At 44.1% G+C, this 24,318-nt stretch overlaps 2 protein-coding genes and 1 long non-coding RNA gene across 3 annotated transcripts; 1 reads left to right on the top strand and 2 right to left on the bottom strand.

The window, feature by feature from the left end:
- The first annotated feature begins 1,962 nt into the window (after positions 1-1,962).
- On the top strand, positions 1,963-3,151 carry LOC125556550 (cytosolic sulfotransferase 5-like). The gene has a single exon (XM_048719261.1). The coding sequence runs from the start codon at positions 1,963-1,965 to the stop codon at positions 2,998-3,000; it is 1,038 nt and encodes a 345-aa protein (XP_048575218.1). The 3' UTR covers positions 3,001-3,151.
- Positions 3,152-10,995: 7,844 nt separating this feature from the next.
- Positions 10,996-15,959, bottom strand: LOC125510329 (O-fucosyltransferase 16-like). The gene is made up of 9 exons (XM_048675484.1): positions 15,611-15,959; positions 15,076-15,163; positions 14,843-14,919; positions 14,120-14,208; positions 13,823-14,006; positions 12,677-12,858; positions 12,491-12,593; positions 12,077-12,408; positions 10,996-11,971 (listed from the first exon to the last, which is right to left on the bottom strand). Exons 1-9 carry the CDS (start codon positions 15,779-15,781, stop codon positions 11,455-11,457), a joined length of 1,743 nt encoding a protein of 580 aa, XP_048531441.1. The 5' UTR covers positions 15,782-15,959; the 3' UTR covers positions 10,996-11,454.
- A 2,286-nt stretch (positions 15,960-18,245) lies between these two features.
- Positions 18,246-19,419, bottom strand: LOC125556549. Its single transcript, XR_007305126.1, has 2 exons — positions 19,060-19,419; positions 18,246-18,940 (listed from the first exon to the last, which is right to left on the bottom strand). It is a non-coding gene; the product is annotated as an uncharacterized LOC125556549 (long non-coding RNA).
- Positions 19,420-24,318: the final 4,899 nt, after the last annotated feature.

Genomic DNA, 24,318 nt, shown 5'->3' with positions numbered 1-24,318 from the left:
CTTTCATTCTCCTTCAATCGGCAAAATTATAATATTCAAATCATCATAGCATGCTTACATCATCATATTATACTCATGCCTCCTTTGGTTTGTAGGAATTTCATAGGATAGAATTTCTAAAGGAAAAAAGAAATCTTGTAGAGCGCCTTGGTTTGTAGGAATGGGTTCCTATTCATATGTAGGATTGGTTTCTATCCTTTACATTTTAAAGAAAAAGACATTAGCTCAGGCTTCCTTTGTTTCATAGGATAGGAATATCATATGAATAGAAAACTTGTAGGAAATGAGATGGCATGTATCCCAAATCGTATGAATAGGAATACGAAAAGAGATATCATTTGGTTCACATGATATGATTTTTTTCATTGAGTCTGCGCTAATGTTTATTTTACTTTGAAATGTGGAGGATAGAAACCAATCCTACATATGAATAGGAATCGATTACTATAAACTAAAGGGCTCCAAAGGAAAATTTCTTAGAATAGTCCGATCCTTTAGAATTCTTATGAAATCCCTCCAAACCAAAGGATGCCTCAGGCCTAATGGAAAGATTACTATCCTATGAACCTAGTGACATCTCTTTTCCTATGGGAGCTAACATACATGTTATCTCATTTCGTATGATCTTTTTATTTATATGAATTTTCTATCATATGAACCAAAGAAAGCCTTACTCTAAGACTAAATGAGAGGAACAATAAATAGAAAAATTAAAAAAAAATCAATAACCTTAGATCCAATCATATTATATGAAGCGATTAATATTGCTAGCTCTGGATGACATGATAGTCTCATACAACCAACTACCGGCTTATTATTAACCTTACTCTGAGAGAGACCAAAGTAAATGGCAGTTAAGATTTGAATAATTTTAGAGTTATCTTTATAAAAAGCATTTTTATTAACTTAAAATGTAGCATCAATTGGATACAAACCACTTCATTGTGGAGTTGATAGGCCAAATCTTCACTCCACCAATTGTTGAGTATTCCAGTGTCCAGATTGACAGCATTTATGCATGTAGAGGATATAGTATGCTTCTCGCAAAAAAGAGAGGATATATTATGCAGAGTAGACAAGGGCATAATAAAATGACGACCTGCCAATTTGTTCTTACATTCCCACATGGAGTATATATCTTTGTAATCATCTGGTCAACTTTGCTTAGCGAAGCGCGTAATATACATTTTAGTTGTACCGAACACAGGTTTTAACAGTGAGTTAAAAAAAAACAGTGAGTTGTACCTAATAGCAGTATAAAATCAATGTTGTACGATACACATCATATTGCTACTTCCTCTGTTCCATATTATAGTGCATATACAGATTTTTTTAAAATCAAGCGTTATAAACTTTGACTAAGTTTGTGAAGAAAAATATTTTACATCTAGAATGCCAAACGTATATCATTAGATACATTATAAGATGTAGTTTCGTACTTTATATATTTGATACTGTATATATAAATAGTTTTCTCTACAAACTTGGTAAAAATTTGCAAAGTTTAACTTATTTAAGAAATCTGTACGCACCATATTATGAAACGGAGGTGTCAGAGTACTAGTAGAACCATGAGAAGGTTAAGAAACAGGAAAACAAAATACCAAAAGGTTACAAGAAATACTCCATGTGCATTATCAAATCCAAATTTAACGACCATTTCCAGAGCATAATGGACATGGTTTGAATTGTGGCCAACTTTTTGTTTGAAACGTGACTAATTTTGGTACCATTTCTTTTGTGTGAATTTCTTCAGATTTATCATTTATGTAGGAGTACGAAAACTTATGTGTATAATAACTTAAATAAATTCTAGCACAGAAAATTACAAAAAGTCTGGGCGGCAAATGTTAGTATTGAATTAGGAATCTCAAAGCATAATTGAGGTGGATGGTCTGAACCAATTCAGTCTGGGTCGCTATATAACACGAATAGGCCTTCACTAGAGAACTAAGAAATTTCATGGCGTCCTCTCTCCCATCCTCGTCGTCGTCTTTACCCAAAGCCGACGACGAGGCAGCATCCAACCAAGAAATTTACGACCAACTCCGAGAGGTCGTGTCCACGTACCCGGCGGCTCCGAGGCTTAGCGGCATCGGCCGCCCATACGTCCGCCACCCGGACGGCTGGTACGCGTTCACGCCGGGGGTGCTGAACGCCATGGTGATCAAACGGCACCTCGAGGCGCGCGACACCGACGTCCTCCTCGCCACGTTCCCCAAGTCTGGCACTACCTGGCTCAAGGCGCTCCTGTTCGTGGCCCTCCACCGCAACGCCGACGGGCGCGACCGTCTCGCGGCCCACAGCCCCCACCAGCTCGTCCCATTCCTGGAGGCCCAGGTCTTCACCAACGGCCGGATCCCCGACCTGAGCTCCCTCCCGGCGCCGCGGCTGCTGATGACGCACGTCCCGTCCGTGTCGCTGCCGGAGTCCGTGGCCGCATCCGGCTGCAAGGTGGTGTACCTGTGCCGGGACCTCAAGGACTGCCTCGTGTCGCTCTGGTACTTCTGGAACGGGCTCGCGCCCGCACCGTGGGACCTGGGCGAGGCGTTCCGGCAGTTCTGCGACGGCGTGTCGCTGTTCGGGCCGTTCTGGGAGCACGCGCTGGGGTACTGGCGCTGGCACTTGGAGAGGCCGGCGCAGGTGCTGTTCCTGACCTACGAGGAGCTCGCCGCGGACACGCTCGGCCAGCTGAGGCGCCTCGCGGGGTTCGTCGGGCGCCCGTTCACGGCGGAGGAGCGGGAGGCGGGGGTGGACAGGGGGATCGTGGATGCCTGCGCCATGGAGAGCCTGGCTGGGCTGGAGGTGAACCGGTCTGGGAAGGCCGACATGGCCGAGTCGTCGGTGCCCAACAGCGTTTTCTTCAGGCGCGGCGTCGTCGGGGACTGGAAGAACCACCTGACGCCGGAGATGGCGAGGAGGCTCGATGAAATCACCGAGAGCAAGTTCAGGGGCTCTGGCTTGGTGTTGCCACGGGCAACCACACATCTGAAGATCTGAACTAGTGGATTCATCAGCATCTACCAAAAATATTCCTCTTCATAATCCACATCTCCACACCTCTCCATTTTCCACTATGCTTGATTTCTTGATATCGACAACATATTTTCAACAGCTGCATTCTTAACGGCCAAAGTAAAGATGAACAACATATTTTAAACTTACGGGTATAGACTCACCACCTGTGTTCGATCCGCTGCCGCTTCAATTAGAGCATCTACCGCGGGCCTCCTCAAATCCTTACACAGACACGCCCGACCAATAATCGGGCAGAAGACAGAGAAAAAAAAATGTCCCAATCAGATTCTTCGTACCATCTTTATACGTCCGAGTTGTCCGTAAATCCTTATATTGAGACTAAATATAGGAAGGAGACGAGGGCTTACGGACGTGACCGAACGCATTCAGTCAATACGTCACGTAGGATGCAGCCCACCCGGGACCACCTTTTCTCTTTCTTTATTCTTTTTTCTTCTCTCTCTTCATCTCCACTGATCACATGTAAGAGCATCGATAGCCGGATATGTCAAATATGGCTCCAGTGATCGGGCAGCCTCAAATTTCACTTGTTGCATCCGGACATCTCATACTAGGTTCTTAAATCCATACAAAGACATGCAAATGAAATAACCTACGTACTACGTCGATCACCTAGCTACTCATCGCTGGAGATGTCGATGATCTTCGTGCCCGGCTCCGGCAGGATTGGCGGCAACTATAGCTTTGGCTCTTCCAGCGCCTCCGGCTGCTCCGCTCAGGCCTCCTCCGCCTCTATCTCCACGTCGAGTTCGGCGGAGAGCGCGTCGGACTCCGCCTGCTCCCGTCGGAGGAACGCCCGGTTCGCCTCCACATAGGCCTCATCCTGGATGGACTCTAGGATGGCCTGCTGCTCCGCCATCTCGTCGGACTGGGTGACGGCGAACTCCGCCTAGTCCATGTTGAAGCCTGGCAGCTGATGCTTCGGCCGCTCCGCCTCGTCCGCCTCCTCCACCTCCATCGGAGCCAGCTCCTCCTCCTCCTCCTGCTCCGGCGAGTCCAGAGGCAGCCCGACAGTGATGTGGGCTGCGCGCGCAGCTTGTCTCGCCCGGATCTCCTGCTGGATCTCGGCACGGTGCTCCAACGTGAGCATTGCGTAGTAGGTTATCTTACTCCGAACCATGGCGGACCATCGGAGCATGGGTAGAGCGCCGGAGCAGGAGAGGGAGGAAGTGGATGGGCTCAGACTGGCGGCGCAGAGAGGGGGAGGTGGATGGAGTAGGGTTGCGGGACTCCGGCCGGGTTAAATAGGCGGATTTGCTCTCGAGCAGCGAGCCGGAGCGGCGCCATGCGGTGTTCACAGCGCGACGACAGAAGAGGCGTCCGTCGCAACGCCAGGTTTTCGGGCGAGTCTGTGTGGGACCCCTTCGTCAGTCCTACGTGACGCGCGTGCCCGGGCACCCCCATATCCGTCCCATATTTGGGCTAGATATGAGGGGTGCCGGTCAGCCCGGACATTTGAAACTCATTTGAGGGGGCCATCTGGGTCACAAAAACGTGACCGGTCAGTGACAGGGCGGCCCGTCCAGGCGTATAAGACGTGTTTGGGGCGCCCGACTGTAGATGCTTTGAGTGACCGGACATACAAGAAAGAAAGTAAGAAGTGTAGTTGCATGGACGTGCAAATAAGAGCTCAAAATGGATATGCCTAGACACAGACGTTTGTGAGATAAGATTTGTTCGTTGGGGCTGTAGATGCTCTTAAGGGATGTATCATTCTTTCTTTAAGCCCTCTTAGATTTAAAGGATTTCTAATGAATTTTTGAAGAATTTTAATCTTTAGGAATTTTCTCCTCCTAGGGTTATTTGATACATAGGACTGAATTGCAATCCATATGAATTCATAGGATTTACTTGTACTAGTTTTCATAGAAAAAATTTCATCCACTTCACCCCCATGTAAAAAATCTTACGTTTTTCCTGCGCACAACCAGACTTTCGTACTAATCTTGTAGGATTCAGAATGACATGCCACCCTATTCCTCTGATTTTCTTATTCCTGCAGTTTACAAATTCTGTGATCAAAGAGGCCCTTGACCATTTTTTGGGTGGACTCTTGTCTTTACTGCTCTCACACAAAACTCTAAAGCTCACACATCTAAACCCCTCAATGATGCATTTATTGAGTAGATTCAGTATGGAGAAAATTACGCATTTCGTCCTTGGACTCTCTGGCGCATAATAGTTTGATACCTCAACTCGAGAAACACTACAATACGGTTTCTATATACATGAAAATACGTAACATGTACAGTCAAATATACAGTTCCTTCGATGGTCGATTGCTCCGGTGCCGTCACGTGGCACAACTCTTTTGCGGAAAACCCCCTTGTTTTTTTGGAAATCAACCCACGCTCCACTGTGGCCCCATGCATGGCCTTTTATCATCGATCCCAGCTCTGCATGCCATCGTGCAGTGCGGGTGGCCAATTAGACTCATGCGCGACGTGTCGTGCGGGAAACCGGTTGGAATCTACAAGATGCCTCGCATTGGCCCCGACGACTGCGCCAACAACGGCGACAACGGAGTCATTAACCTAGGCGGGAGGGAAGAGGAGTAGTTAGTTTTTAATGAGTTTCGTTCAAAACTTTATAAAAATCCAAAAATTTGAATGTTTGAATGAATCGTGGAATGTTTTGAATTATTTGTTTGAATGCCATGTTTTGAATTAGTACTTGTGTCGTTGTGCGTGTGTTTTGGAGTTAGACAGGCCTGAATGCACCTGAATGTGTAACTATCAATAAATTTAGTGATCATCATAACTATATATCATTCATCACATCAAGTAAATAAACACAATTTGAACTAATTAAACATACATCTGGTCTTAACATTACATAGATCAGGGGCTGACATCAAAAGTGGCACACATCAGGTCTTAACAGTGTAAAAGGTAGGCCCTAGTTAATTAACTTGCATGCTCTTTCACATCTTCAATCCATCAGCTTGCAGTGGCAACCAAAACATCCTCGTCCAATTTTCATTTGTAAAACAATGAAGCTATCTGCCAGCTTTTCATAATACTTAGGGCTACCGATGCTGAACTATTGCCACTGTATCATAATACATATTATCAAACTTCAGTGCTACAGTAATATTATAAAAATGCAATGTTTTCTTACTGCTACAAAGGTATGTGATTCACAATACTAATAATATTACTAAACATTAGCTAAGTGCACTAGCTTTGGGGTTTACTAAGATTAACAGTCAAAATTTAGTACATTCAATACTAATAATACTGGTAATATAAAAATTGACAAAAATTCAATGCTTCTTTCTAAGATTAGCTAAGGACATTAACATTGGGGTTTGCTAAATCCTACGTACAAATTTTCTAGATACGATATCTATGAAAGAGTAGCTAACTACATTAACATTGGGTTTACTAAACCCTACCTACAAATTGTCTAGATAAGATGTCTATGAGGAATAATAAGATACTCCCTCTGTTTCTTTTTACTCGGCATATAAGATTTGGTCAAAGTCAAACTACACAAAGTTTGACCAAATTTATATAAAAAATATGAACATCTACAATACTAAAACTATATAGTATGAAAATACGTTTCATGGTGCATCTGATAATATTGATTTCATATTGTGAATGTTTATATTTTTTAATATAAAGTTAGTCAAACTCTACAAAGCTTGACTTTGACCAAACCTTATATGCGGACTAAAAAGAAATGGAGGGAGTATCTCTACTGCGCAACGGTGGAGCGTGCAATCCTCAGGCGGCGGGGAAGTGGGGATAGCGACGAGGCGGGGCTACCTTCCTTGCATGCAGCCTCCTCCTTCACTGATTGGCTGACACTGGTATGTCCTCCTCGTGACCAACCACATTGCCATGACCAGCCGCGTCCAGTGGCGCGCCATGGCCAGCCAGTGCCGTGGGCCACCGCCAGCGCTGTGGCTGCCCTGAACCGCACCATGACCCAGGCCACAAGCTGCGCCATGAGTCGTGCCCTGTCCGGCGCCATCACCATACATGCGAGACTTGTAGGCCCTCTAGTGATACCTCTGCACCGGATTGTTGCTCTCCATCTTCATCATCGCCCAGTAGACGATCTCCACCGGAAGAGCGACCACCGTGAGCACTCTGGGCTTCTCCTCCTCTATGACACAACCAGTGATGCCGACTGCTTCCTCGTGGATCATCGACTGGTGAGGGAACCACGAGCATATCTTGCACAGTCGTCGAGTTTCTACACATCGTCGGCAGCCACCTAAGGCCTTATTCGGTTGAGGTGGTTTTTGAAGGGGAATGGCAGGATTTGAGGGGGATTAGATCCCCTACAAGCCAAAATCCTCTCCAATCCTCTTGGGAGGGGGATTAAATGAACAAGGCCTAAACGGGGATTGCCGCCAGCAAATGAGTGATCTGCATTGTGTCTTGGAGATTGGATGGCGACAGATGGGTGATCTATCGGCGAGGGTTAGGGATTTGGGCGAGCTCAGGTTAGGGATTTGCGTGAGACTAGGGGTTTTGGATGAGAGAAAGATGAGGACGCGACGATACAAAGAGAGAGGAGTGGTGGAGTGGAGGCGATTGTCTTATTGAATAAGGCAGCATCGATTTGACTATTAGACGTGTGTGACCAACATGTGGGCCCAAGACGATGACGCTGGCACGTGGGGCCACGGTGGAGCATGGGTGGATTTCCAAAAAATGAGGGGTTTTTTCGCAAAAGAGCTGCACATGCGGCGACACCAAAGAGATCGACCGTCGAGGGGACCATACATGTTACATATTTTCATGTATAGAAACCATATTGTAGTGTTTCTCGAGTTGGGGGTACGAAACTTTTAGGTGCGAGAGAATTCAAGGACGAAATGTGTAATTTTCTCTCCAATATGGTATTATTTGACTTTGTAAAGCTATGCTTATGCTGATTTACACTGTATCTCCTTCTTGAAGCATCTTTCTTATCAAACAAACTTTCCAAAGTGACAAAAGCCGAAGCAAATCTACTCACCCTGACCTTAGGCCCTTCCCAGTGCTTCACGCTGGACATGTGCAAAGCATGTCACATAAGAAATAAATGACATGACACATCAATTAAGGAGGAGAGAGAGCACTTTGGTAACCCAGGAAGAACCAATGTCCAAGCACGTGAACCTAGACAAATCACTTAAATGAAAGAAACTAACCAATGCCTGAAAAAGTTTAGGTGATAAATCATTAAATAAAATGAGCTTAGCAACAAGCACCCATGCATTGAGGAGTTGAGTTGCTAAGCTATTTAATGCACTTAGCACCTCATGTAAGCACCTTTGCATTTATGATATCTCTCCTTGTAGCAATCCTTATCAATGCCATAGTCTTGTGATATAGTATATAGATGAAGATGACAAGGTTCTTTGTTTGATCTATCGCCCGCTCGTACGGCTTGACCGGCCAGCCTGTGGCTTCGGCCTCTTGCTCCATCTGGCTCTGGAGCTTCGGGGTGGAAGCTCGCACTCCTCGATTGGTGGTCGTGCGTTCTGATGGTGTCACACCGGCTGCTGGCTTGTGCGGCGTGGCTCGACAAGCGACCGGATCTGGCCAGACTCAAGTGGATTTGGCTTGCTGGCTATCTTTGGCCAACACTGAGCATTGGGGTGGCTCCCGCTTAGTCATGGCGTGGTGACTGCACGGGAGGCGTGTGGGCCAGCAGAGGCGCGAGTAGACTGCACCGGGAGGTTGTCGTTTTGCTCCGAGCGAAGGCCTGGTTGCCTTTTTGAAGGCCGATGGTAGCGGCGTCCCTAGGCGTCGTTGTTCTTCTTGGAGGCACCACTGTAGAGGTTTGCAACCCTGACCCTGGATCTAGTTCTCCGGGCGAAAGCTTAAGGCTTGGTGTCGGGTCGGGGGATGACGTCGTTTCCTACGTCGCTCCCCCCTTGGGGCGTCGCCTTGAAGATCTTCGATCCCATTCACGCTCTCTAGGGGTTGGACATTCGCGACATTGTGGTCGGCAGGTGCCCGTCCGAGAGTGAGGTGTGGCGTGTGGTGTCAAGTTTTGCAAGGATGATGATGATTGGCTAAGTAGGGTCGCGACAAGGCTTCGGTAGTAGTCTCTTTTCGGCGTGTTCAACAAGTTTCGTCTTTGTCTCGCCAAGCCGTCACAGAGTCGGAGCTGCCTAGGTGGCGACGATAACATGTGATTGGTGGTCTTTGAGGCGGGCGCCCCTATATCTCGCATTCAGTGAGACGGGTGGAACCTTCGTTGAAGGGTGGCACGAGTTGGCCCGGCCCATGCACATGGGAACAACAACCTCGATTTTTGTTATTTTTCATTTTTTGCTTTCCTTTTTTTACTTCTGTTTATAATTCCAAATATTCTAAATAAATATATTACAAAAACTACTGTACATAAAACATTTGAAAAATACTGACCAAGCATTTGAAAAATGTTGAATGTGTATAGAGAAAACGTTTATCGCATATACGAAATATATATAAAAAAATAAAATGTTTATGAAACAATTTGATCATGTATTAAAAAAATATTAATCAAGCATTTGAAAAAAAAGTGAACAAGCATTTCAAAATTGTTAATCAAGCAAGCATTTGGAAAATGTCAAAAGTGTACAGAAAAAATGTTGATAATGTATTAAAAAACGATGAAAAAAATGTGATCATGTATATAAAAATGTTAATCAATCATTTAGTTTTTTAAGAAGTATTTATAAAATGTTAATCAAGCATTTGAAAAATGTTAAATGTGTATAGAAAAATGTTGATTAGGTATTAAAAAATGATGGAAAAATTTAATCATGTATATTTTTTTATCAAGCATATGAATTTTTTTGGAACAAGTTTATGAAAAATGTGAATCAAGCATATTAAAAATTTTAAATCTGTTTAGAAAAAATAGTGACCATGTGTGAAAAAAATGTTAATATTGCATTTACAAAATGTTAAATGTGCATAGGAAAAATGTTAACCATGTATTAGAAAATGTTATATTGTATTTGAAAAATGTTAATCAAGCATTTTTTAAATGTATATAGATAAAATATTGACCATGTATTAAAAATGTTAAATTTTGTGTTGGAAAAATGTTAAACATGTATTAGAAAAATATTTTTGACATATACAAAAAATGTAGAATGAAAACTAAAAGAAACAAAGAAAGACAAAAAATGAAAAAAAGCAAAATAAACCAAAGAAAAAAGAAATAAAAAATGAATAAAAACCACAGAAGGAAAAAAGAATATAAAAAAGAAAGAAAACCAAAGAAAAACAACGAAAAAAGGAAAAAACAATGAAAATGGAGAAAACCCGGTGAAAAACAATAAAAAAAACGAAAAAATCCTGGAAAAACAGGGAAGAAACAATGGAAAACCCGGCTCATTTCGACTTAATTAGTTCAGTGGCTAGCCGCGCTTGCATCAACCATGAGACCAAGGTTGGAATCAACCTGCGCGCTCCCTTTTCTCCTCTCTTTTTTCCTTTATTAACTATGCGCTAATCGGCCGGCCCAATTACTGTAGACCCTTCAACGAAACGTCCTAGCAACTCGCTTAATGCGAGTATAGTCGCCGCACTTTGAGGATGCCTTGGTTGGCGCGAGCTCTGCATATTTCTCTTGTGTCTGGCGGTCTTCAAGTCGGACAACCTAATATTGGCAGTCGCTGTCTCTGTGTAGGAGTGATGACGATGGCACTTGATGACAACCTCGATTATGGGTTTCTTCTCTCTATGACGTGTGTATCATCATGTTGATGGCCAGATAATAATAATTCAATACTGGTTTGTGGTTCTATGCTACTTGAAAAACACACATTAAAAAGGCAAGGGCTGGTATGCCCGGTGCAGTAGAAACATTCGATGCAGTAGAAAACACTGCGATAGAAACGCTACAGTAGTAGAAATGCACGAATGAATGAATGTTTACTCAAATCTTACAGAGCGAACATGCACACCTTAGCAAAACATGACAAAGTATAGCGCAAAGAACAATTCGGCACTGTATCACAGTATCAGTTCATAATATTTATTCCCTAAAAAAACAAAAAAAAAGTTCATAATATTTACTGTAACAACACATTAGATTTTTTCTTTTTAGAGGAACAACACAAGAGATTGAAGATGGCACATGTACGAAAGCTTGGCCAGGAGAAGAGGACAGAAACTTCGAAAGCAGAACGAACACATTCCGACGAGCTACAAACAACGGCGCAAATGTTACGAACTCTAAAGATAAGTACTACTGGAGAGCCAAATTGAGGCCACCCTTGTTGGGCCAGGAGGGGAGGGGAGAGGATGTACAGCTTCAGTCCACCACAAGATCTATATGTACACCAGAGGCAGCGGACCAGCTCTACTCTGGACTCTGGAGGGGTCAATGCGCATTAGTTTCTACCACATACAACACTTGTATTGTATGCAAATAACTTGGCTAATTCCTCCAAGCTGGATAGCAACTCGGTTAATCCGAAAGGATCTCCTCCAGCTCGGAACCCTCCTGTCTGACCGAAGAATCATCGTCGGCCTCAGCTTCGGTATCAATTACCTCTTCTGTCGCAGTGGGGTCGTCTTCAGTGACCATCTCTTCTCCAGCGGCAGGATCTTCTTCAGTAATCATCTCTTCTTCTCCTGTCCCTGTGGGATCGTCTTCAGTGTCAGATCCATCCGCCTCTTCGTCGGTGTATACAGGATAGGCTGGTTCGCCGATGGCCTTCCTTATTCCCGTGCGGTTAACAATTTCCTGATTACTACCAGGGCTCGATTTATTTTCGTCCGTCTTCTCGCATATACACGCAGCAGGGTAGGCATGGAATTCGCCTCTTCCTGGCTTCACTTCCATGGGATCTCCCATAAATCCTTTCTGGACTTTTCGCACCTGCGACGAGAATTTGTCCCATGACATATTTCCTCTGTTTGTAAATAAGTGGTAGAGCTGTTTGGCATTTGGCCGGATTGTTCTCCTGTGGCCAAAATATCTCCTGCGAGGAGCAGCATCACACGGTCAGAATTCAGAAATGTACTAAGATGAACGAAAAATACAAATGGCCAACAGAGATATACAACAGAAGGAACAGAAGCATCACCTCCGCCCAGCAAGTATTTTGGCCATGTTGCCATTATTGTTAGTCACAAAAGCATCACTTCCATCACAGACAATGAAATCAATTGCGGCCATGCGGGATGAGTGTGCCAAGAATGGAGTCAACTCATCTTTGCTTGACAATGATTCTTTTGTATGGTAATTTGGGAAGAGCGCTTTGAGGGGTGCCAAAGTTTCTTCCCCTCCATATATCTCACCAGAAGCAGCATAGATATGGACATCGCTTCCATAGCCCAATGCCCTCAACAGTAGCCCTACCTCCTCCGGAGTTAGTGGACACCTACCTTGCCTTCTTCCTTTCTCTGGGTTACTTGTCTGAAATTTAAGAACACAACAGGTTAGCAATAGGTAGCTTTAGCTCACTATCTAAGTAACTGAGACATGAAACTGTTCATACATGCAAGGTTTTCCATCGCTTGCGAATGGCACCTAGATCTCTTCTCTCCTTTTCTCCACCACCATAATAACACCCAGAAAAGGCAAGCATGTCACTTTCAAATCTGCCATAAAGGAGTGAACTTAGATAGATAAAATTATGACCAAAGGAAATGTGTAGATCAAGGACAGCTTCAACTAGCTGTACCTCAGATGAAGAGCAATAAAATATCTGCTCTTCTCTCGCATTCGCTGTATTAGCCTTTTACCCAACTCTTTTATTGGATCAGTAAATCTCAAAGCATGGTAATTTACTCTGCAGCGCAGTTTTTGTAGGTCAGTGTCCAACTTATTTGAGAGCCTATAGTCATATTTAGTCAGTCGAATAGCCTGCAACACGAGATACATAGTAAATAAGCTATGTTAGTGCGGATTTTTCATTTACTGAAATCTATCAAAATTAACCTGATCCAAAAAATGAGCTAAAAGAGAAATCAAACTACAGACAGGCATAGAAAGCAACACAATGTACCAAGAAGTTACAGAATGAATAGAATGCCAGCATAAATGGAAAACACCCCTACATAGGTAAATTCGGTAAAGGTTGTCTAAGTTACTAGAAAAAAAAATCAACTGTCAGAGTATCAGGTAAAGTAACTGGCCAGTTAATCTAACGAATGTCCATAAATGCTTAACTTTTTTTTGAAAAGGAGGCTGAAACCCCCAACCTCTGCATCATTATGATGCACACGGCCATTTGTTATTATAGTCAACGCAAGGCAACGATGGCAAAAAAATCAACAAACAGAGTGCACAACATAGGCAACCACGGCCGAACCATTACAAGGCATGAAATTAACACCTATGACCAAAGTCAACTTCTTCCACAGCAACGTCTCCAAGAAGGAATAAACACCCTCATGTCCTCGTCGCCATGTCTGGCCGGAATGGCATGGACATGGATTTTCATCCTGATAGCTGAGAACAGCCAATGAAGGCCAGCGCAACAGCAAGGAGACACCGCCTTCAACAAGGTAACGAAGCAAGTTCGTCACTCCTGAGCCGATCAATAAAGGCCAGGACTAGAGTTTTCACCCCGAACCCTGAAGCGGTGCTCCATCATAATCTTGGTGCCGGATATTCCGATAGTTGCACAAGCCAATACTCCCCGCCAGGCCAGAAAGGCACTAGCAAATAAGTGGGACGTCTTTTAACGGAGTTTAATATGTTGACATGTTGTGGATGACAAGAAAATCAGGAGAATTTCGTATAGAACATATAAAGCAGAGTGATGAGGGCTCCTACTTCTTTCTAAAATGAGGGTTCCTAGTAAGCCAAAAGGCCAATAACTTACATGTTTCTTCAGAAGTGCAGGCAAGACACGCTTCAAGTAACATTGTGGAGTACACTTTCGGGGTATACGCATTTTATAAGGTCGCACAGCTTTACCTCCTTTTTGTGGAGGTTCTTTGATAATTTTGACATCCTTCGCAAGAAATGAAATGAACCAGTCGATATCAAAGATTTCGGAAAAATTGCTGCAGCAGATATTGCATTAATTATAGAACAAGTGCAATTGGTTCACCTTAAACAATTGAACAGTCATAGAAGACCATGAGTTCAAATTTGGGAGCGCTCACTAATTGCATACCTTGAATCTTTCCAGAAAGATGTTTGGTCCAATTTGGGAACAACAAGTGTAGCGTTTAAAATGCGCGCAGCAACTACAGCATCAACTATCTGAAAATAAGCAAATGCCATGACTTGACTGATACACACAGTCCAAAGGTACAAGACAGAAAAAAACACGCACACTTCAGAGTTGCAAGTAATGTACAAAGCATGAGTGCTGCAGTAAATTGTTATTCTGTGTAACTCAAGAATGGGGATGGAAACTATCAACTCTATAGCCATAAGGAAAAGAAATAAGGCTCAAGAAACAAAGGAAGCTGGTATCACATAGTATACTGGCAAATAGATCTGCTCTTCGTTTTTTTTTTCTTTTGTTGAATGAATGAATGGAAATGGACAGGAGAGCCCATTGTTTCCAAAAAAAACTGCAAAATAAACAGCACATGCTTCTAATGTGTAGCTCTAGTCCGGTCCAAAAAAAAGTGTAGTTCTAGCCCAACAGAAACTTCTCAAATGTATTACGGCATTGTATCAGAAGAATGGTATTTTGATATTTTCTTGGACAAATAACACTCAGAAGGGCACAAAAACAAATTTAGATACTGCAAATATTTGAAGGAGACCCTGATGAAATATCTTAGACAATCAGTGAAGATGAGGTTAGTGCTTTTTAATCATATCCATTCACACGCATGAGAGCATATTCATACAAGGGAGGGAGGTCGGGACAGGTGCACCTCACCCCTGTTCTCTGCTGATTCAGACCTCCACTTGTAACAATAAGCAAATATCGATCTGGTTGCGTGGCAACACTGGAATCTGCAGGATTTTAAAAAGGCTTTAGGAGGGAATTAGTAAAGTTAACGTAATACAAAGATGACACCTCAAAACTATTCCCAAAATGTAGCACTCTACAAGCACTGATACACACACAGAGATACATTCATCATCCACACCATGTACACAAGGGCTCACCGAGAAATTTTCCGCTAGAGTGACTGCATCCATAGAAGTTGCTAGCGAGCTCCGAACCCCACAGATCTCTCGCAGTCCATCGACTCATCTACATTTGGGTAACACGACAACAACCAATTAATCAATCAGTTATATACTGAAGTTAAACACCGGCTGCTGCTTTCATCAATCAATCAATCAGTTATATCCAGTTTAAAACATATTAACACAAGAGAATTCGAAGAAGAGTGACCGAAGGAACCGGTGCATTCAAGACTAAACCCTCCACGGATCAAACCAGCTATGGTAGGAGGACTAGAACAGGTCACAATCATCAACCCATATTCCATATTAATCAAACAATCCATCCGATACATGAATCACGATTAAATCCTCGCATTGCCGGAGGCGTCGCCGCCCGCCCTCTTAGCCCTGCGTTTTCGGCAGCCGAGCTGTTCGGATGCGCACTCGCGCACAGAGAGCAAAACAAGACATCGAATCGAACTGCGCGAAGGGTCGAGGGATTGGGGGGAAGAGCCGGAGCTGGCGTCCGTACCGGAGGGTGGCGGAGGGATCGGCGGGAGATGCCGGGGTGGCGGTCCGCGAGCGGCGGCGCGGAGATGGCGATGGAGAGGAGCGATACGGCGAGGAAAAGCAGGAGGAGCGCCGCCACCGCCGGCAGCAGGGCGCCGCGGCGCGGGTGGGCGCGGCGCCTCGGGTAGCCCATCTCCGGTCGGGGGCAAGGGGAGACGGGCGGCGGGCGACACGGGTGACGCGGCGGGGCGGTCGCCGGGGCGGCGGCGGCAACATAGATCAGGGGCTATGGCATCGGCGTCGGGGATTTGGGGCTCGCGGCATTTTTGTCCCTAGCGTAGCGCACCTTGCCGGAAATGGAGATTTCTATTTGAATATTGGCACGCTGTGTTTCTTGTAATAAAGCGCTTATTAAAGTGGCCTGGCCAATTTTTTTCCGAGGTAAACCATGTGTCATTTATTCATGAGCAGAACTTAGCCACAATCAAGAGGCAGTCTTTTTTTTTAAGCAACCATATACTCCCTCGGACCTTCCTTTATATAAAGTGTATTTGTTTTCTCAAAAGTTAAACGAGTGCATGTTTGACCAAATTTTTAGAAAAATTATTAATATCCACAATATGAAATTTATATCATTTGATTGAGCATGAAAGGTAGTTTCATATTTTACTTATTAGGTATTGCAGATATTTCTATTTTGTTCTATAATCTTGGTCAAACTTTCAAATGGTTGACTTGCACGGAAACCAATGCACCTTATATTCTGGAACGGAGGGAGTAATTCATTAGACAATCTATTCACAGAGATTACACATATACCATACGAGACACAAATGCTTGTCAAGCAACTTTGCACAAAGAATTACACAAGAGGTAAAACTACTGTTTCACCCTTGCAGAAACTCGTGCCTCGCCGAAAAATAGTCCACAAACGTCCTCCGCTGCCACCATGGCAACACCGGAAAAAGATGAGAACAGCTACCATACCAAGATCTAGGAGAGCACCACCGCATACAAATATGCTTTTTGAGCCGATGAAGCGGGTCGCCGCAAGCGACGAGACCAAGTCTTTGTGGCACATAGGCTGGGGATCTTCCCCGTGGTCACCAGATCTCGACACCATCAACTTCAACCGATGTAGTCGAAGAAGAGGAACGTCGTCGCCTGCCGTCATCCACGCACCCAACTGTAAGACAGTAAACACAACTACAACATCTGACACGACCGCGACCCGCGAGAGTGCCATCAGCCAACCACCAGACGACCGGGCCACCTGCCCCCGGACGCCACCGGTTGCAGCGACGACGAGATGGAGGAAGAGCGGAGGCAAATTATTCCGATGCGGCATTACCTCCTCCATGAAAGCAACACCTCAAGAAAGCACTAGGCCAAACCTAACTATAGACCTATGCCGAAGCACCAGGGTCCCCACCGCCTCCGGTCGCCGGACCAACGGACAGATGAGGTAGGGACATGCGGTAGTGGCTTGGAGGTCGGTGCGGTTGAGAGCAGATGGATCGCCCCGAACCGTAGGGCTGGGAGCGAGCGAAAACCATCTCACGGAAGTTCATCAAGAGGCAGTCAGAACACAAACGGGACAACACTTTGCAAGAAGAAGAAACCCACAATTTTTTTAAAGAAACGTTTGGGATCCTAAAAGCAAAATAACCAGCTGTCGCCGCCATACGCCGCCATCGCAAAAGATTTGTCGGACGGAAGGAAGACGTCAACTTGCCCCGGATAGAATCAGTGCCATAATAGACAAGCGCGTTGTGAGTCGATGAAGCAAACCATCGTGCGGCCTAAGACCTTGTGGCTCGTCGACCGGGATCATCCCCACACCCTTCTATCCACGACTTCACTGCACTCATCCAACAATATTGGAGAGAAGACCCGAAGCCACTATCCCACCCCGCCTTTCTCGTGTTGAACCGGCCGTCTTCCAGATTAGGTCGCCACTTTCATTCTCGATGGTGATAACACCGACGACCCCGCTGCATCCGGAACGAGGCCTCCAATTCCCACCACAGCGTCGGAGCAAACACCATTGCGACGAAGAGATCGAAGCACATAGGGCCTCCACCTAGTTGCTATCGCCACTTCACCAACTAGGCTTGACCACCAGACCAACCAGATCCACTTCCGATGACAAAGAGGAGCACGTCAGGGAGGAATCCAGAGAAAATTCATTCACTGTTGTCACAACCACCACTGGATAGACGCCATGGCCGATTGAAAACCTAAGCACGCTGGCCCTAAACTACTGCTAAACAAGTCACGCACGAGATCTGGCAACTCCCCTCCCGCCGACGACCGAAGGTCGTCAGGGTAGGAGAGCCGCCGAAGACGGCAGGGAAACTGGGAGTGACTAGAGCCGGCAGTTTCGCTTTGTTCTCTCCGCGGGAAGGGAAAGACGAAGCATGGTTCCTACGTCTTGAGGGAAGAGAAACATGGCCTGGCCTTGTGAGCAGTGGCAAATCCAGGATTGGAGCAAAACCAGGGCCCAATTTTTTTTGTCGCGAGAGAAAAACTTAACGTCCATCGAACTATAGCTACCTCAAATAGGGCTCAATTACACCACAAATTTAGAATTTATAAACTCAATGCTTAAAGATACAACAAAAAGGATAACAAAAACTACGAATAGTACGTGAAGTAAAAAGAGTACCAAATCAATGGCTTGCTTCATTAGTGTCTTTATGGTGCCATGATCCACCACATTTACAGTTTGCCTTTGATTTTTGAAAGCCACATATTGTTGTCTAGCTTTATTGTGAGCACTATCATGTTTACCAACATGTGTATCAATAATACTAAGTCCATCCTTCCAATTTTTAAACCCTACTGTTGTGAATGCCTCAACACCATAGTTTTCTACAATGGGTTGCTTAAAAAGAAAGCAATAGAAACAAAAGGCCGCCTCCTTAGCAACACTATATTCTAACCAATCAGAATGCTTCTTGAACCATTTAGCTTGAAAGGATCTCCTTTTCAAAGAATTTCCTCTAGTTTCTTTTTTAAATTTATGACCACTTGGTTGGCATTGACCCATATTTACAAACATCCTTCTAGCAACATCTATAATGTCCGGACCTAAGCTTTCAATAGGTTTCCTAAGATCAGGATCAGGTTGAATATCACCTTCTTCCCTCAGTTGACCACGAGAAGAATCGGGAATAACAAAAACGTTGCTTTCTCGAGCTGGGATTGAAGGCGGTGGTCCCATTTCTGTAGTTGTTTCATTTTCTGGAGTTGCTTCAGTCCTCTCGGCCCCTTGATTCCATACTAAAACTCTGGGTGTAGACACTTCTATTTCGGACACGGATGAAAAATATCTCTTCATCTTTTATTTCTACAAAATGAAGTGAAATTGATATTAACAGTAGCAAATCCAAACATTACATCAGTCTAGCAGATCAAAAAATGTTCAAAAAACAACAAGTTGTAGTCTTAGTGTGCCCAGCCACTTACCAATCCTGGGTAGCAGAGATCAGTCATGCGTGTGGTGGAGAGCAGGAGCTAGCAGATCGGGCGAGACGACGAGCTGAGCTGCGCGAGCGGCGGAGCAGGGCAGCAGGCGAGCAGGGGACGACCGGACGGCGGGACAGGCGACGGCGCGAGCAACGGAGCAGGCCAGGCGGATGAGCGGCGGAGGGCACGACGGAGTCACCAGCGGCCGTCATGAACAGCGGAGGCCGGAGGGCACGGGCGAGCGGCGGGAGAGCACGGGCGAGCAAGGGATGGGGAGTCGGGGCGTGACTAGGTCTGCGCGTCGGGGGCGAGCTGGGCTGCGTCGTGCGCCCTGCACGAGTGTGAAGATTGATAGCCCGGGCCCTGGCTGTGCTTTGGGCTAAGCCCCGGCCCCATTTAGAAAACATGGCTAGGTAATAACTAAAAAAATCCATGCCCGGGGCCTGGCCCTGGGGGCCTGGGGCCCAGATCCGCTCCTCCTTGTGAGTGGAAATGCAATGGTGATTTACTATAAACAAAAGAACTGCCACCATGGATTCTTCTTAAATAGTACCACAAAAAGAAAATGCACCACATGCAATAATCATTTATATGCAACGACTTTCATTAATTCAGCTTCGAGCTGATATGTTGATAAAAAAGACACCGCCTTAATCAAATCGTTGTCCAATCATGATGTTGGCGTCTCTCGACTGATAATGACGGGTGGTCAAAATGTCGACATGTTGAGGTGATGAGGGCATGAGGTGCAAGAAAAAAAAGAAGAAAAATGATGAAAGAAAGCCGTGACATAAAAGGGAGTATTGTGGTCCTGAAGAGACGGGTGGTCGAGGCCGGGGAAGGAATAGACTGAGGAGGTGGGTATCGACAAGACAAAAAAGAGTGAGAGAAAACAAGTTGCTCGTGCGCCTTGTTCTCCAAATGTTATCGAGTGTTTTTATATATGTATGCATGCATTTAAGGAAAAAAAATCAATGTCTTTATATCAAATTATAGGCTATTACTTGGAATCACTTGTGTCTTAATATTCGTGTCATGATTAGATTATATGATCAAGATTATGCTAGGTAGCATTCTATATCATTTTTTTTTGTCATTTACCTACTTGAGGACGAGCAGTAATTAAGTTTGGGGATGCCGAGTCTCCGTCGCATCTATAATTTTTGATTGTTTCATGCCAATATTCTACAACTTTCATATACGTTTGGCAACATTTTATATTATTTTTGAGACTAACATATTGATCCAGTGTCCAGTGCTAGTTCTTGTCTGTTGCATGTTTTTTGTTTCGCAGAATATCCATATCAAATGAAGTTCAAACACGATAAAAATTTATGGAGATTTATTTTGGAATATATACAATTTTTGAGAAAAAGAATCAACGTGAGACAATACTCGAGGGGCCCACAAGCCCAAGGGGCGCGCCCCCAACCCAGGGCGTGCCTAGAAGACTTGTGGCACCCCTATAAGGCAGTTGGTTCCCTTCTTCGGCCGCAAGAAAGCTAATATCCGAATAAAAAACGTGTTAAAATTTCAGCCCAATCAGAATTACGGATCTCCAGGAATTTAAGAAAAAATTTCAGCCAAAAAATAGGAACGAGAGAGAGAGGGAGAGAGAGAGAGAGAGGAAAGAGAGAGAGATCCAATCTTGAAGGGCCTCCTGCCCTTCGAGAGCCATGGAGACCATGGACCAGAGGAGAAACTCTCCTCCCATCTAGTAAAAATATCCAACAGGTTGCTTCTGTGTAAACATAGCTGAAAGTATTAACGAGATTATTTTGGTTTTAATACCAAAGGTAAAAAAAAATCCAACTCAACTAACATAGTTTTGACCTATTTCTTTGTGTAATGTTCTGTGTAAGATTGCTTCCAAAGTCATATCCAACATGTTGAAATTAGTACTCCCAGACATTATCTTAAACAAACAGTCTACTTTCGTCCCAGGTAAACTTATTAGTTATTACCGACAATACAATTGCAACCTATGAGTGTCTTCATTTTATGAAATGGACCACAACAGTGAGTAATATGTATTATGCTCTGAAGCTGGACATGATGAAAGCATTTGACAGAGTTGAGTGGGATTACTTAAAAGCAAAAAATGTTGAAGCTAGGTTTTCTGAGAAGTGGGTGGATATTGTGATGGGCATGGTGAGTTCGGCAAAATTTTCAGTGCTCTTCAATGGTAAGAACTACCGAGTTTAAACCACCGCCTGGGATTCGACAAGGAGACCCCATCTCTCCATTCCCTTTCTTGATAGCAGCAGAGGGCATTTATTTCCTCCAAAAATCAACAGACGAGTCACCCAATCTAAATGGTCTCACGATCGCTATTACGGTGCCACCAATCAACCATTTACTATTCGCAAATGACAACACACTGTCCTTTGAGGGAAGTGCTAGTGGAGCAAATGAGGTAAACCAGGTGTTGAGTTACTATTGCATGGCGTCTGGCCAACGTATTAACCATGATAAGTCACTTACTTTCTTTAGCAAAGGGTGTCCAGACAATGTGAAGCGGGAAGTGAAGGCCTTATTGCAAGTGCCAAATGGAACCCTTGGTGCTAAATATTTGGGAATGCCCACTCAAGTGGGGTCCTCCAAAAACAGTGCCTTCAAGTATCTAAAGGACTATCTGTGGAGTAAGGTGTAAGGATGGAAAGAACAAATGATGTCATTAGCAGGGAAAGAAGTTCTGGTGAAGGCTGTGGCACAAGCAGTCCTGGTTTATTCTATGTCTTGTTTCAAATTGCTGAGAGGTTTGTGTGACCACTTAAATATGTTGACAAGAAAATTTTGGTGGGTGATACGTCTCCAACGTATCTACTTTTCCAAACACTTTTGCCCTTGTTTTGGACTTTAACTTGCATGATTTAAATGGAACTAACCCGGACTGACGCTGTTTTCAGCAGAATTGTCCATGGTGTTATTTTTGTGCAGAAATAAAAGTTCTCAGAATGACCTGAAAATCCCCGGAGACACGTTTTTGAATTAATAAAAAATACTGACGAAAGAATCAGCATCAGGGGGCCACACCCTGTCCACAAGGGTGCAGGGAGCCCCCCTGGGGCGCGCCCCCTGCCTCTCGCCCCCCTGGGACTCCACCGACCTCAACCCCAACTCCATATATTCACTTTCGGGGAGAAAAAAATAAGAGAGAAGGATTCATCGCGTTTTACGATACGGAGCCGCCGCCAAGCCCTAATCTTCCTCGGGAGGGCTGATCTGGAGTCCGTTCGGGGCTCCGGAGAGGGGAATCCGTCACCATTGTCATCATCAACCTTTCTCCATCACCAATTTCATGATGCTCTCCGCCGTTCGTGAGTAATCCCATCATAGGCTTGCTGGACGGTGATGGTTGGATGAGATTTACCATGTAATCGAGTTAGTTTTGTTAGGTTTTGATCCCTAGTATCCATTATGTTCTAAGATTGATGTTGCTATGACTTTGCTATGCTTAATGCTTGTCACTAGGGCCTGAGTGCCATGATTTCAGATCTGAACCTATTATGTTTTCATGAATATATGTGAGTTCTTGATCCTATCTTGCAATTCAATAGTCACCTACTATGTGCTATGATCTGGCAACCCCGAAGTGACAATAATCGGGACCACTCCCGGCGATGACCGTAGTTTGAGGAGTTCATGTATTCACTAAGTGTTAATGCTTTGGTCCAGTACTTTATTAAAAGGAGGCCTTAATATCCCTTAGTTTCCAATAGGACCCCCTGCCACGGGAGGGTAGGACAAAAGATGTCATGCAAGTTCTTTTCCATAAGCACGTATGACTATATTCGGAATACATGCCTACATTACATTGATGAATTGTAGCTAGTTACGTGTCACCCTATGTTATAACTGTTGCATGAGGAACCGCATCCAACATAATTATCCGTCATTGATCCATTTCCTAGGAGCTTTTCACATATTGATCTTTGCTTAGTTACTTTTCCGTTGCCACTTTTACGATTGCTACAAAACTGCTACTGTTACTTTTGCCACCGTTACCGTTATTTCCATACTACTTTGCTATTAAATACTTTGTTGCAGATATAAATTCTTTCAGGTGTGGTTGAATTGATAACTCAACTGCTAATACTTGAGAATATTCTTTGGCTCCCCTTGTGTCGAATCAATAAATTTGGGTTGAATACTTTACCCTGGAAAACTGTTACGATCCCCTATACTTGTGGGTTATCAAGACTATTTTCTGGCGCTGTTGTCGGGGAGCATAGCTCTATTCTTTGAGTCATTTGAGATTGATATCTGTTGATCACTATGAGGAACTTGAAAGATGAAATAACCAAGATTTTTCCCTCAACTATGAGGGGAGGTAAGGAACTGCCATCTAGCTCTGCACTTGATTCACCTTCTATTATGAGTAAATTTGCGACACCTACACCTGTTATTGATTCTGATATGTCGCATGTTATTGATGATGCCACTTCTGCTATGCATGATGCTTATGATGAAACTACTTCTATGCTTGATAATACTGTGCCATTAGGTGAATTTCTTGATGAACAACTTGCTAGGGTTAGAGAGAATAAAATTATTGAAACAGATAATATTGATGAAAGTGATGATGAAGATTCTCCCCTAGATATGAATTGCCTGATGTGCCTGAGGGTTATTTTATGGATGAAGAAACTGCTAGAGATCTTTTTGCTTGCAAGGATAGATATGATCTTAAGAAACTGTTAGCTAAGCTGGAAGAAAAGTCTTTGAATGCTAGAATGAAATATGACCCTGCTTTTGCTACTTCACCTATCTGTATTTCTGATAAGGATTATGATTTCTCTGTCGATCCTGAGTTAATTACTTTGGCTGAATCTGATCCTTTTTATGGCTATGAATCTGAAACTGTTGTGGCACATCTTACTAAATTGAATGATATAGCCACCCTATTCACTCATGAGGAATTTTTTTTTACTACTATATCCTTAAGTTATTTCCGTTCTCATTAAAGGGTGATGCTAAAACATGGTTTAATTCTCTTGCTCCTAGTTGTGTGCGTAGTCCCCAGGATATGATTTATTACTTCTCTGCTAAATATTTCCCCGCTCATAAGAAACAATCTGCCTTAAGGGAAATATATAATTTTGTGCAAATTGAAGACGAGAGTCTCCCACAAGCTTGGGGGAGGCTTCTTCGATTACTTAATGCTTTGCCTGATCATCCTCTCAAGAAAAATGAAATACTTGATATCTTTTATAATGGACTAACCGATGCTTCCAGAGACCACCTGGATAGTTGTGC

The sequence above is a fragment of the Triticum urartu genome, chromosome 5, assembly GCF_003073215.2.
Source record: "Triticum urartu cultivar G1812 chromosome 5, Tu2.1, whole genome shotgun sequence".
In the NCBI taxonomy this organism is placed as follows: domain Eukaryota; kingdom Viridiplantae; phylum Streptophyta; class Magnoliopsida; order Poales; family Poaceae; genus Triticum; species Triticum urartu.
The sequence above is the reverse complement of the archived record's forward strand: the minus strand, read 5'-3'. Positions and strand labels throughout refer to the sequence as shown.

Excerpts from the sequence above, each read along its gene's own strand:
- LOC125556550 (XM_048719261.1), top strand. The coding sequence starts at position 1,963 with ATGGCGTCCTCTCTCCCATCCTCGTCGTCGTCTTTACCCAAAGCCGAC.
- LOC125510329 (XM_048675484.1), bottom strand. The coding sequence starts at position 15,781 with ATGGGCTACCCGAGGCGCCGCGCCCACCCGCGCCGCGGCGCCCTGCTG. Across the intron at positions 12,859-13,822 it reads CTGCACTTCTGAAGAAACAT|GCTATTCGACTGACTAAATA; the intron begins GTAAGTTATTGG and ends CTCGTGTTGCAG. Across the intron at positions 12,594-12,676 it reads TTTATTGCTCTTCATCTGAG|ATTTGAAAGTGACATGCTTG; the intron begins GTACAGCTAGTT and ends CCTTTATGGCAG.